This window comes from Saxophila tyrrhenica, assembly GCF_035928015.1.
Source record: "Saxophila tyrrhenica strain CCFEE 5935 chromosome Unknown scaffold_5, whole genome shotgun sequence".
In the NCBI taxonomy this organism is placed as follows: domain Eukaryota; kingdom Fungi; phylum Ascomycota; class Dothideomycetes; order Mycosphaerellales; family Extremaceae; genus Saxophila; species Saxophila tyrrhenica.
In genome coordinates, this window is record NW_027041737.1 from 1,018,074 (window position 1) to 1,030,383 (window position 12,310).

At 53.3% G+C, this 12,310-nt stretch overlaps 5 protein-coding genes across 5 annotated transcripts; 1 reads left to right on the forward strand and 4 right to left on the reverse strand.

Annotated features, from left to right (window-relative positions):
- Positions 1–139: 139 nt before the first annotated feature.
- Positions 140–1,984, reverse strand: LTR77_003801 (uncharacterized protein; the record flags this gene model as incomplete). The annotated part of the gene is made up of 4 exons (XM_064801056.1): positions 140–301; positions 359–533; positions 585–967; positions 1,028–1,984. The coding sequence occupies 4 exons, from the start codon at positions 1,982–1,984 to the stop codon at positions 140–142; spliced, it is 1,677 nt and encodes a 558-aa protein (XP_064661007.1).
- Positions 1,985–2,475: 491 nt separating this feature from the next.
- Positions 2,476–4,774, reverse strand: LTR77_003802 (uncharacterized protein; the record flags this gene model as incomplete). Its single annotated transcript, XM_064801057.1, has 7 exons — positions 2,476–3,109; positions 3,161–3,286; positions 3,335–3,487; positions 3,540–3,669; positions 3,720–4,441; positions 4,493–4,575; positions 4,634–4,774. The coding sequence occupies 7 exons, from the start codon at positions 4,772–4,774 to the stop codon at positions 2,476–2,478; spliced, it is 1,989 nt and encodes a 662-aa protein (XP_064661008.1).
- Positions 4,775–5,124: 350 nt separating this feature from the next.
- LTR77_003803 (uncharacterized protein) lies at positions 5,125–8,324 on the reverse strand (the record flags this gene model as incomplete). The annotated part of the gene is given in 2 exon segments (XM_064801058.1): positions 5,125–5,141; positions 5,156–8,324. 2 exon segments carry the CDS (start codon positions 8,322–8,324, stop codon positions 5,125–5,127), a joined length of 3,186 nt encoding a protein of 1,061 aa, XP_064661009.1.
- A 781-nt stretch (positions 8,325–9,105) lies between these two features.
- On the forward strand, positions 9,106–10,105 carry LTR77_003804 (uncharacterized protein; the record flags this gene model as incomplete). The annotated part of the gene is made up of 3 exons (XM_064801059.1): positions 9,106–9,201; positions 9,262–9,783; positions 9,833–10,105. The coding sequence occupies 3 exons, from the start codon at positions 9,106–9,108 to the stop codon at positions 10,103–10,105; spliced, it is 891 nt and encodes a 296-aa protein (XP_064661010.1).
- A 141-nt stretch (positions 10,106–10,246) lies between these two features.
- Positions 10,247–10,885, reverse strand: LTR77_003805 (uncharacterized protein; the record flags this gene model as incomplete). Its single annotated transcript, XM_064801060.1, has 1 exon — positions 10,247–10,885. One exon carries the CDS (start codon positions 10,883–10,885, stop codon positions 10,247–10,249), a length of 639 nt encoding a protein of 212 aa, XP_064661011.1.
- Between the last annotated feature and the right edge of the window lie 1,425 nt (positions 10,886–12,310).

The window sequence follows — 12,310 nt, forward strand, 5'->3', positions numbered from 1 at the left end:
TGCATGTCTTGGGATCATTCGACAAAGCTACCTCCTACCGCTGACTCAACCGCGGAGAGTATCTGGGGTGAATGCTATACTGCACTGGCACAGTGCCGTCGCAAACGGCTTGGTAGTCTACTGAGATCCACATGGACCTTTATTGGTACTCAAACCCCTTGTAGTCATTCTCCTCGCTGTCTCTGAGCCACGACTTGTACGCTTGATTCCCGCCCATATAGTTCAGCGCCTCCTTGGGCTTGCCAGGGATGTTGTTTCCGAAGTACCAGCTCTCGGTCTCCGAGAAAAGGCCCATTTTGCCCTAGAGCAGGTCAGTTATGTCTTGATCGGTAGCGAGTCCATGGCCATTGCATCTTACCACTTCCTCGCAATGGCTCCGCCATGTCTCTTCCGCATCTGCCGTCGGCTGGATCTTGCTGATACCTTTATCCCGCATGTAGGCCAAGCAGTTACCGACCCAATGCCCCTGCATCTTCGCATTGAGACCGCCGGTGACGAACGCTGTTGGTGCTTGGGGGCCGTAGATGATGAACCTTTGCTTCTGTTCAGTCTGAGGTCTAAACGTTGGCTGGCGGAATACTCACATATTCGGGTAATTTCTGGACGCCATTCCGAGATACGTCCTTGTGCCCTCCGACCACCTCTCCTTGATCGGCATGCCATCCTCACCACGAATGTTTATCTGCGTGACACCACCTGTAATCGCATCAAAGCCAGTCGCTAGCACGACGAGATCGAATTTCCGCTCCTCGCCATCAGCAGTGATGATTCCATCAGAGGTGAAGTTCGAGATTGGATTGTCCTTGACGGGGACGACGTCCACCTTCTCGTCGTTGAAGGCTTCGAAGTAGTTTTGCTCCAGGCTAACTCGCTTGGTTCCGTATGGATGAGGAGGAACTTCGGGTGCGAGGATCTCGGCCTTCTTCTTGTCCTTGATTCTCGCATGCGTCTTCTTCTTCCAGAATTCCTGCAGTTCACAAATGTGTCAGCGTTGGAGCCGAAGGAGAAGCGGGAGGTGTAGACTCACGTATGCCATTGCGTTCGCCTCCTTGTTCTTCAAAACGTCGGCGTATGTTCCTAGCCAAAAGTGCAGACCACCCTTGGTGTAGAGCTCCTCGAAAAGTGCCTCACGTTCTTCTGGAGTGGCCTTCATACACTCGCCGGGGTTGAAGTCGTACAGGAAGCCAGCGAATGTGGTGTTCATCTTGCCCATCAGCTCCGGATAGTTTTCTTTGTAGTACTTCAACCGCTCGGCCGGTAGCTCGTTGTTGCCCATTGGCAGAGCATAGTTGGGTGTCCGTTGGTAGACCGTCAACTGCTTGACTTCTGTTGCTATCGTTTGAATCACCTGGACCCCGCTGGCACCAGTCCCAATCACAGCCACGCGCTTGTCCTTCATGCTGATGTTCTCTTGCGGCCATGCTGATGTGTGGTACATCATTCCCTTGTACTTCTCTATCCCGTTGTATGGTGGGAAGTATGGTCGAGATGCGAACCCCGTGCAGACTATAATCGACTTCGAGTGTCGTTCGATTTCTGTCGGCCCGTTGAGTTGCATCTGTGCAATCTTGACGTTCCATCGAAGCTTGTCGTTGTCCCATTCACATGCTGTAACCCGGCTGTTGTAACTTATGTCTTTGCTCAAGCCCCAGACTTTGTCCATGTGCTCGAAGTACTCTCGGAGGGCGTCTCGACCCGGATATCTGATTGACGCCGTCAGCTTGACATTGACATGGCGGGGCGTTGCGCGGACGTACTTCTGTTGCCATTTGAAGTCTTCAAACAACTCTGCTTCTGGTAACTGATAAACAGGCACCTCAGTGTCGACGCGAGCGCCTGGATAGCAATTCCAATACCAGATCCCCCCCAACTTCGCTCCAGCCTCGAACAGGCGAACACTGAAGCCCAGCTTCCGTAAGTTGTAAAGCTGGTATACTCCACCAAATCCTCCACCCACAACAATCACGTCGTAATCGAGCTCCATGATAGCTTTGAGGAAGGAATCGCTGCTCGGTCAAGTAGATGAAGCGGAATCAGAAACAATGTCCTTACAAAAATGCTGGGAGCTCGGCTAATTTCGTTGTAAATACTTTTCATCAGGACTAACCTCGCTGTCGGTTCGGTGGCGCATGATCTACCCCACGCTGCTCATCATCAAGAGCTGTTTGAGCAGCAGTTCTGGCTGGCATTTGGGATCTCTGCGGTGATTGACGACCGTGATTTCTCGGGCTTCATCGTCCGAATGGAGTAGTTCGATCGCTGATCGTTGATACCCCTCTTTCTGAGGCCGTCTAAAAGCCGAGAAATGTGGTAAAGACGGCACGATGTTGGATTGGCAGATGGAAGATGGAGATGAGATGGAGAGGGGGCTTGTGAAGAAGTCGTCGAGGAAGTGAGGTTGGAGAGTGAGACACCAGGCTGGACTAGCGTGGAGACGGCCTGGAAGTCTATTTTATCATCTCGAACAGTATGTGCTCATGTCATGTAATAAGGATCCATAGGAGGCAGACTAACCCCCGAATACCCATTCGTCATAACCGGTTGCTCAAAAGCAAATGGGAACCCTCCTGAGATGCCTTCGAAGTCATAAGCCGGCCACATCGCCAACGTCGTCTGATTCAAGCCGATGACCGATGGGTCGTAGGGTGGCTGAACCGGAGGTTCCATGCGCTGGACTGGCGAGCCAAAGTTGTCTGTCGAGAGAAGGCCCTGTGCGATGGTGTCCTCTCGCACATTGCATACTCGCATGATGGTCTGGACGATGTTGAACACGTTCTTTGCCACGATCTCCGTGTGCTCCATCTCCTTCATCGTGCGAAGGCACTCCATCAAGCAGTGCATCTCGTCGCATGCGCCACCCTTCCGTGACTCCGATATTTCTGCAACTAGCACTGTCGCCGCCATTGTGCAGTTGTAGAGTGCAGAGCCAAAGAGAGTCGAACCATCGCCGTACATGACTTTGTAGTCTCGCAGCATCTGGGCAACTCTGCTCGCGTGGTGAAGACATTGTTGTCTCGACTTTATCGTGTCCGGGTGATTGCGCTTCTCTGAGTTGCCGAAGCCAGCATTGTGTCGATTCAGAAGGATAGTCATGGCCGAGTATTGCAGACTGTTGCCGAAAGATCAGTATATCCTCGCGAACTCAACCTTACAGACTTACTGCAGATGGTATACGGCTGATGTAGGATTCGTTTCTACGTGGAGTGTCGGGTCAAGGCTGTTGTACCATTGCTGCAGAGCTTCAGAGTAATGGTCAATCTGTCCTTGTGTACAGGCATTTGTGTTTCTGTGCCGTTAGCGTTGGACGAGGTGTCATCGACACGAGGATACTCACAGCTTGTCGGCGATCTGGCCTGCGGTATCCAGCAGATGCACCCAGGCCGCGAAAATCCTGAGGTCCCACGTACGTGCACTCCACTCGGGTCTTCTGATGGACACATCGATAAGTTTGATGAAGGGAGGCCTCCCAAGATACAGAGCCCACAGCCTAATATCGATTTAGTCTGCAACTCTTGGACCTCAGGTGGATAGATGCTTACCTGTCAAGATTAAAACATCCCCAGAAGACGATTTGGCGAAGCTCAATGTCAACGCCTGACAATTTGGTCGCTGATAGATACGTCCAATCTTGATGAAGACCCAAATCGAACACTAGACGGCAGGCATTGCCTAGACGAAACGTTAGAGCGCACAGGTTTCTTGCTCATTAACATGCTCACCCGAAAGCATCCATCCCTTCGTATCATTCGACTGGATACAGTACATGATACTGAGCAAACACAGGGACTGTATAGTCGTGACCGACGGGCTCGTGATCTCCTTCTCCAGCGCGTCTTCGGCCTGTTTCATGAGCGGCCGTCGATCGCTCTTGTTGTCGTCATCTTCTGAGGGGATGGAAAGGGCTCGGACATGTGGATCAGAAGACAGTCGGGCGCCTGAAGCCAGGATGCATAAGTACAAGCACTTGCTGAAGTACGGCCCTCTGCCGGCGTCCATGCAACTGAGGAACGCCTCTTTGTGGACGAAGTGCAAGATGGGGTGCTGGTATGTCCAGTAGAGATCAAGCATTTGATGCTGCAAAGCCTGCGGGATGCCCTTGTCGATATCGATATCGGCACCAAGGCTCTGACTATAGCTGGAAATTGAGGAGGGAGTTTCGGTCAGATGTAAGGATGAAGTAGGCCCGAAATATCGGCTTTGGCCATCCGGATTGCTGTTCACACGTCGTTTGTTGCCACATAGTCTTTCGATGAGACTGTCCGGCGGAGATCCCTCCTTTCGAACGAGTTTTGTGTCAACATCTGCGCTGGAAGCTGTGGTATCCGATTGTTGTGTGGGAGATATCGCCGACTCGGAGCTGCGCGCTTGTTGATTTCGAAGTGCCTCTCTGAGTTCCTCAATCTCACTTTCAAGGCCTTCTATATACTCTTTTGAGTACCGCCTGCGTCGGGGATCAACATACACCGGTATAGACAGCATCGAAGATACCTACAACTTCCGCTCATCCCTTTCGGGAATCCGGCATTCGAGGTTGAGCGCCAGGCATCTCTCACACGCCCCATCATTCCGCAGGCACTGAGCAACTTCTCATCAGTACGACTCTTTTCCGCCTCGCTGGGAGAGACTGCCATACCTTGATCTTCCTCGGCCGACAATTAAGGCAAGCAAGAGAGGCCGGCTTGCGCTTCACCGACGACGTTGCTGGCGTGCGCCGCACTTTCTTCGCTGCCGGCGGCGAAGTCTCCCCGTCTACTTCTTCTCTCGGGACGGACATGGAGGCCGATGCGGTAGTGCAAGATGACATACCGATTTACTTAGACGAGGCTTTGACGTTAAGAGCGAAAGAAGACCCACTGAAGCGCAAAACAACCTCCTTCGCCTGCATCGAAGCCTCCGCCTCCTCGTGGTGCTGGCTGCGGGGAACTGTGCCGTGCGTCTCAAGTCCCGAACAAGGCCTAACTATAGTTGCATGTGATCATCACGGGGCAGTCCGAAAGGACATATAGATGTGCACGGTGTGGTTGCGTGCTGTCGCATCGGTTGGAGCACACGAGATACCCGATCTGCTGAATGACGATCTACCAAAACTGCCACTGCTGCAACCACAACTCGAGCAACTCCCGATCAACCGGCTGCAGCGTCTGCATTGTCTTACTAAAAGTCTCCCCATTGGCAGTCTCACACAACAGCCGACCGCCATGCTCGTCGTCATCCTGCTGCATACCCTCGTAAAATGCTATCAACTTCGCTGCCGGCATGGCGGCAAGCTCCTGCTTGTTGTTTACGTCGACGCGATGAAGTAGTTTCGTCCAATCCGCGAACGAGATAGGAAGAAGCGGTGTGTCCGACGATGCGCGGTACTTCTGCATCGCTGGAAGCAGATGATCCCAAGAGGTAGTTCGTGGGTTCACTAGATTGAACACTTGCAGCTTGTCTGTCCCTCGAGTGCCGTGGACAATGTCAATGATGATGTGGGACAAGACGTCGACAGGAATCCAGTCGATTACGCCGGGAAGAGTCTCAGGAACGCGACCGAGCGCCAATGAGGTCTGGATAAGAGACGGCAAGTACTCTGCAGGGTTCCAGATCGTGCCATCTGCTCTAGTCGACCCTGCAATCTGCCCGACTCTCAGTATGCCGACATTAACGTTGGACTGCATTGCTGCATTTTGCAGAATGCGCTCAGCGACATGTTTCGACTCCCCGTAACCCAGAGTTTGCGCCACGTGATAGTCTTCCATCGCTGTCTCCGGGACAGGCCCCGTATGATGGACTGGCCACTGGCTGACAGATGAGAGCGACGACACAAACAGTATGCGAGGGTGCTTCGGACTTTGATGCCCCCAGTCGACGAAGTTCCTAACGCTGCGTATGTGCTCTGCCTCGAATGACTCCAGCTGATGGTTGAAGTCGACCTTCCAGGCGTTGTGAATGATGACATCCACCTCTGACACAAGTGTCTTGAACGCAGGATCTTCCAGGCCAAAGTTGGACGGCCCGAACGAGATTTTCAGAAAAGCCGCCTTTGAGTTGTCAAGCAGCTGAGATATCCCGCGATCAGCAAAACTCTTCTTGTGACGCCGCTCGGCCTCAGCTGACCTGTCTAGGCAGTAGACCTTGGATACCGCCTCGTCTTCCAGGAGCTCTTGCAGCAAATTGGTGCCCAGAGTACCGGTAGAGCCCGTAAGTGCCACAGTGATAGGGCCACTCAGCGCGCCATTGATACCGTTTGTCACGCCAGCGTCAGTCCGTGCCTTCTTCCTTCTTGGAGAAGTGCGTGTAGCTTTCGGAGCAGCGCGGTCTGCCAGAGGACGTGGCAGATTCTTGGTATGTCGGAGAACCATCTCTTCCATGCGCTTCACCCGCTCCGCTTCCAGATCGACCGCACCATCTTCCATGCGATTTGCGCTCAAAGAATCACAGCAGAATTGTGCGAGTGACGCCGGAGTCGGATGGTGATAGACAGCCTTGGGCGAGAGGAATGAGATGTCTGCCTGGGAATGGAGCCGGCTCTTCAGCCCGTTGACCACTTGGTTCGTTTGTAGTGAGTCCATGCCAAGAACGAAGACATCATCATGCGGCTTAATCTCCCAGGAGAGCAGAGTGCTGAGATAGGCACATATGAATGCGGTAAGCTTCTCCGCTGTGAATGGTGGTTGCAACGTCGGCAGGCCCTCGATAGTAGTTGGATCCTCGAGCTTGTCAATGTAGAGAGCCTCGATTTCCTCACTGTAGGCATCTGTAGATTTCTGTCGTACGACCGTCCCTTTCCCTGCTCTGACCAATGGTTTGTCTGGACTGGTGACCAAAACCTTCGACTTGAAGATCTGAGCATGAGCAGGCCCATCGACGTTCGCTTTCTGCACCCATGGCCAGATGGTTTCAATGAGCTTGTCTTGAGACTCGCCAGGTGGCGCCTCCTCCTTAGGCTCTACGATCAAAGCGGCTTGGAACTTGCCTTGTCCAACGATCAGCGCGCCGGAGAGGAATGGAGCACCCTGAACGATTGCCTCCATGGTGACTGGGTTGAACTTCTCTCCGTTACCAAGCACGACAATATCATCAGCCCGCCCATGGAACCTATACGCGTACGACTTCTCGTGGTGCTGCTTGAAAAGATCTTTCGTCCGCCATTTGCTCGGTGCAATGCGGTAAGGCGCTGGCCGGATCCAGTCCAGTGCATCGTCGTGAGGGACAACAAGTTCGTACTGGTCTTCCGTGACATGCTCGAGCTCGCAACCGAAGGTCGGATGGAATTCGAAGAATCTCCAGGTCTCCGGACTGGGAAGAATGCCGGGGATAATGCCGATCTCCGTTGATCCAATGTACTGTCCTAAGTCGGTCACCTTCGCCACCATATCACCGGTTGAAGGTGCTAAAGGCCCGCCGCTGAAGATGATAAAGTCGCACTGACCGGCTCGTCCCAAGCCGTCAGGCTCCAACAGTAGTTGCTCAAGAACGGTCGGAGGCGTGTAAATTGAGTGTATCTTCACTTGCTTCAGGATGTCGTTGCAAATCTCGCCGCTGGGAGGCCTATGGACGGGACCGAGAAGTACTGTCGTACTGTAGAGAATCGGAATCGTGCCTTGTGCAATAATGCCAGCTATATGGAATGGCGGGAAGGTATTGTAATAGTAAGCACAATCTGGAGTGTCGAAGGTTGCGTAGTCGACATTTCGACCTCTGCCCTTGATCTGAGGAAGCTTGCGATGGTTGTCATAGGCTGCGAAGTAATGATTCGTTAACTGGATTGGCTTGGGAGCGCCTGTCGAACCTGATGTGTGACAGCAGATGATCGGATCGTTCTCTGCTTCCGCGAACGTCTTGTCGTAAGGGTAATGCTTCGTAGGGCTGGCCAGCGTGTTCTCGATCGATGGGATCTCGAAGATCTGCAGGTCCATCTTCGTCTGCTTCAATCGTTCCACTTGAGGCACCCATTCTGAGGAGCAGAAGAACTTGGTGCAATTGAGGTTGTACAGAAGCGACAGGTTGCCAGACTCCGAATTCCGCGTAGAAGGCAACAACGTCTGATAGCCGCACTTGACTGCAGCCCACGCGAACGGACAATAACGAAGGTCTGAAGAGCCAATATAGGATATGCTCTCGAACTCTTGGCCAGGTCCAATCTTTTCGTGGATAAACCGGGCGAAGTGATTGACCAGATGAGCCAGCTGCTTGAACGTTATATTGTTGAAGCCGTCCGAGATTGTGTCAGTACGCGCCTGAGCGCCCCATATCCTGTCAGGCTCATGTTCCGCGTAAGCATCTATGATCTGAGGGATCAGTCTTTTACCAATCTCGCCGCCAGACTTCGAAGGATCCATGCTCGCCATATGCCTCAAGGCGAAGGTCTCCACGGTTTCTGTCTCTATGCTTGCTGTAGCCATACATGTCTGCAGCGAGTCCAGAAAGGCTTGGGAGATCTCATAACATGTGCCTCACCTTTCATCTAAAGACGCCTTGCTCCACCAAGAAGGCGGCACAGGGAGCTGCTCTCCGCTCCCGGCCATAGAACTCCGTCAAAGCTGCATCCTGCTGTCGGACCATGCAGGTCGACAGACTTCCTTGAGACCTCCGGTCGACGAGAGGGAGGAGCAACATCATTTTTGCGTACCCGAGGGAGTTGATGACCGAGGGGACACGACACGACGCGAATGGCGTTGTCGTTTACACGAATAGAGCAAAGACCGCAGCAAGGCTCGAGCATCCGCCGCAATGGAGAGGCCTCCGTCCTCACTGATGATCAAAGCCTCTTTCCTTCACTGTCATGAGCCACAGGATTGCAGACGTCCTGGCCAAAACTTCGAGGAATGCTCCCCCGATCACAGTACTCAGATACTCGTGTTGATGCATGGCGACGGGCTTGAAGGGACACGAGAGCATCAGAGCTTGCCCGATGTTCGGCCGCTCGACGACGTCGACCTGAGCTCAACATGAGCCAACTTCATCCAACATCAAGAGCAAGGTTATCGAAGGCGCTGAGTGTTATGTAGATGCGCCTTACACACCACAAGACGCAGCCTTGCCGCTGACCATTTCCACTTCGATCTTCTCATCTCATATCTCCATCACAACTTCCACCTGCCGTTCCCATACATCCTAACGATGGTCGGCCACCCCGACCTCCCCATCTGCACAGCGTGCGGCACTCAATTCGACCTCCCATCCTCTGGCTCCCTCAAATCGTGCCGTATCTGCGATGTACTCCTCATCACACCACCCTTCCCATGACCGTCTCGTCACAACTAACACTGCCCACAGGATCCCCGCCAATTCGTCCCGGCCGCTGGCCAATCCTGGACAACCCTCAGTGACCTCCAATCTTCTCACAAGAACACCTGGACCCAAGACACTGTCGACTCACGGATCTGGAGCATATCCACCGAGCCGAAGTTCGGGATCGGCCAGCGCTGCATCCTGCTCCAGACCTCTTCCGGAAACGTCCTCTGGGACTGCATCGCGCTGCTCGATGATGAGACTGTGGAGCGGATCAAGGGGATGGGAGGGCTGAAAGTGATCGTGATCAGCCATCCGCATTATTACACGACGCATCTGGACTGGGCGGGGGCATTTGGATGTCCGGTGTATCTGGCGAAGGAGGATGTTGAGTGGTGTTGTCGGGAGGATCGGGAGGGCAGGAGGAAGCTGATCGAAGGGGATCGGGAGACGGTCGAAGGGATGGGTGGTGTGGTGGCTGCGAAACCTGGTGGCCACTTTCCTGGTAGTCTGGTGCTGGCGTGGGAGAAGAAGTTGTTCATTGCTGACACTATGGTCACTACGCCTGTATGTTCTTGCCTACAACTCTCATGTCTGGCGCTGACAGCTGTATCAGTCCGCCTACTACCACGTCGACCGCCAACCAGGCACCATCAGCTACGCCTTCATGTGGTCCATCCCGAACATGATCCCTTTGCCACCGTCTGAGCTGATCAAGATGTGGCAAGTTCTAAAGACGCTCAACTTCGAAAGCACATATGCTGCATTCGTTGGTACCGAAATACGTGACAAGAACGTCAAGGGGAGAGTGTTGGAGAGCATGAAGATTCAAGCACGCAACGAAGGGTACAATGAGCATGAGATACTGAATCAAAAGTGGCCAGAATGAGTAATAGCAACCGTGTATGTACAAACTCAAGCCAGATATGTGACCACAACAGACATGCTCCTCGCTGATGTACAAAGTCAACTCCTCAATGTGCAAACGCAACGTATGCTTATGATACACTGCCGATACCTCTCACCCCTCTCAAGCCGCCTTCCGCCTCCTCAGCATCACCTCCTCATTCCTCCTCAACTCTTCCCTGCTCCTCTCCACCGCACGATCCAGACTCGCCTGAATCCTGCCCGCAATCTCCTCCACCGGCGTCTCCATACCCACCAATCCAATGAACTTCCCAACCTTGCGCCTCTTGATCCGTATCCGCTCCTTGTCCGTCAAGCCCGCATACTGATTGCTCGCCGCCGCAGAACCCTCAGGCTGCGACTGCACGATCGGGTTCTGCAGATCTTCCACCGTCTTCATCAGATCCTCGATCCAGGCTTGCTCTTGCTGGCTCAGACGTCTGCTGTGGCGGCGTGATTTCTCGACTCCTCCTGACTGTGGCGAGGTAGGTGACGGTGGTGGTGGTGGAGGCTTGGCGAGAAATTCTTTGTCCCAGTTCATGTTGCTCGGGTAGTGGTTGGACCAGATGCTGGGTGTGCTTTGGTGGTAGTAGTGTGCTATGCTGTCGAGCTCGTCTTCGGTGAGGAGGTGGAAGGCCATGAGTGTCTTGGGAAACGCTGGATGTGGTGGGCCTGAAGGGAGTGGCACGAGGGGTGCGAGGCGCAGCTGGAGGGTCGCGATCTTCTTTGCGAGGACGCTGTTGCGGCGGGTGCTGGGGGCCATTGTGCTGATGTTCCTGTGTGTGGTAGGGACTGGTGTGTTCCTGCGGCCGGCGTAGGACGGTGCGGCTGCTTGTAGTGTGGTGTGGTGGTGAGAGTGGTGGATGAGGCTGCTAGATCAATGTTCGTACTGTCACCTTATAAGCATTCTTTGTGTCTCTGGAGATGAGCGACTGTCTCATTTGAGGCTTCTGGAAGGTCGCGTGGCCGAACAAAGACATTCGTACTTCACTGCTTTGATCCATCGAGTATTAGCCTTTGTTCTAAACTTCTCGAACCAACTCATTTGACCTGTCCAATCTCACCACCGTGATGTTGTAGACAGGACTCGCAATGCATGTCTCAGGTGTCATGAGCACACTGGCCAGTCCGAGTGAGGCACGGCAGTGATGAGGGCGTGTCGCGGAGGGTGATGTCGTCGAACGAAGGCTATCTCCGTAGTACTGGCGTGCGGTAGGGAGCCTCGCATCGCTGGGAGTAATCGTGCTTTGACTGGAGTTGTGGTCGTGAAGCATGGCCGCCACATCGCTCAGTCTCCGTTCTTGACATCCACCCATGAGGTGTGAGATGCTGGATTCACATTATCCAAGCAGCAGAGGTCGGTGTGTCTCTGTATTTCCTCAACACAGCGTTCGTGAAGCCTGCGGTCACTGTCAGCTCATGCAATTCCAAGTCAGGAGTTTAATGAAGATTCTGCAAACACCTTACCACCAGCATCGAGAACATCACCGGCACCTTCACAATCATGTCGGCATCTTTACACGACCAGACACTCCTCTCCATTTCTGGCTGCGTCACGAGGATGTCAGTTCACAAGACCAGATACTTCTCTCCAGAGTCGAGCGAGAGGCTCAAAAACTGATGAAAAGATGTGTTCGCGTCGCAAGGAAGTAGTGCGATACCAAGGGCACGGTGCCGCTGCACATGAGCAAGCCCAGAGGTGCGGCGACGGGTTGCAAAAATAAGAATAATCTTGAATGAGTCCGTAGACTCGTTTCAGACTGTGAGGAAGGTTAGTTGAGGTTGTGTAAGGAGAAAGAGGGCTGCTTACGATTAAACTGAAAAGAACAGATACTACACTTGAGGGGGGTTAGCGGCGGTCTGTTTGGCATGGAGATCGATCATACCTTGATCTAAGCCAAAAGGCAAACTGTGAAGATGTTAGCATAATGTTCTGAGCAAAGGGGGGGAAAGGGCGACTTTCGAGAGCTGGCAGGAGAAGAGAGGGTATGGGAGGATTGGAAAGTATTATACTCCAAGTGCGCGCTAGTGCTCACGATCCAATTAGTCGTGGTCATCAAGGTGGCCAATAGGGTGACAGGAAGAGGAGCGACAAAGCCGAACAGCTACGCTGATTGGAGCGGAGCTTTTCGGCATTGCTGAGGCCAGCAATGCGACTTTTGACTGGTAGAGTCGCCGCCTCATCAAG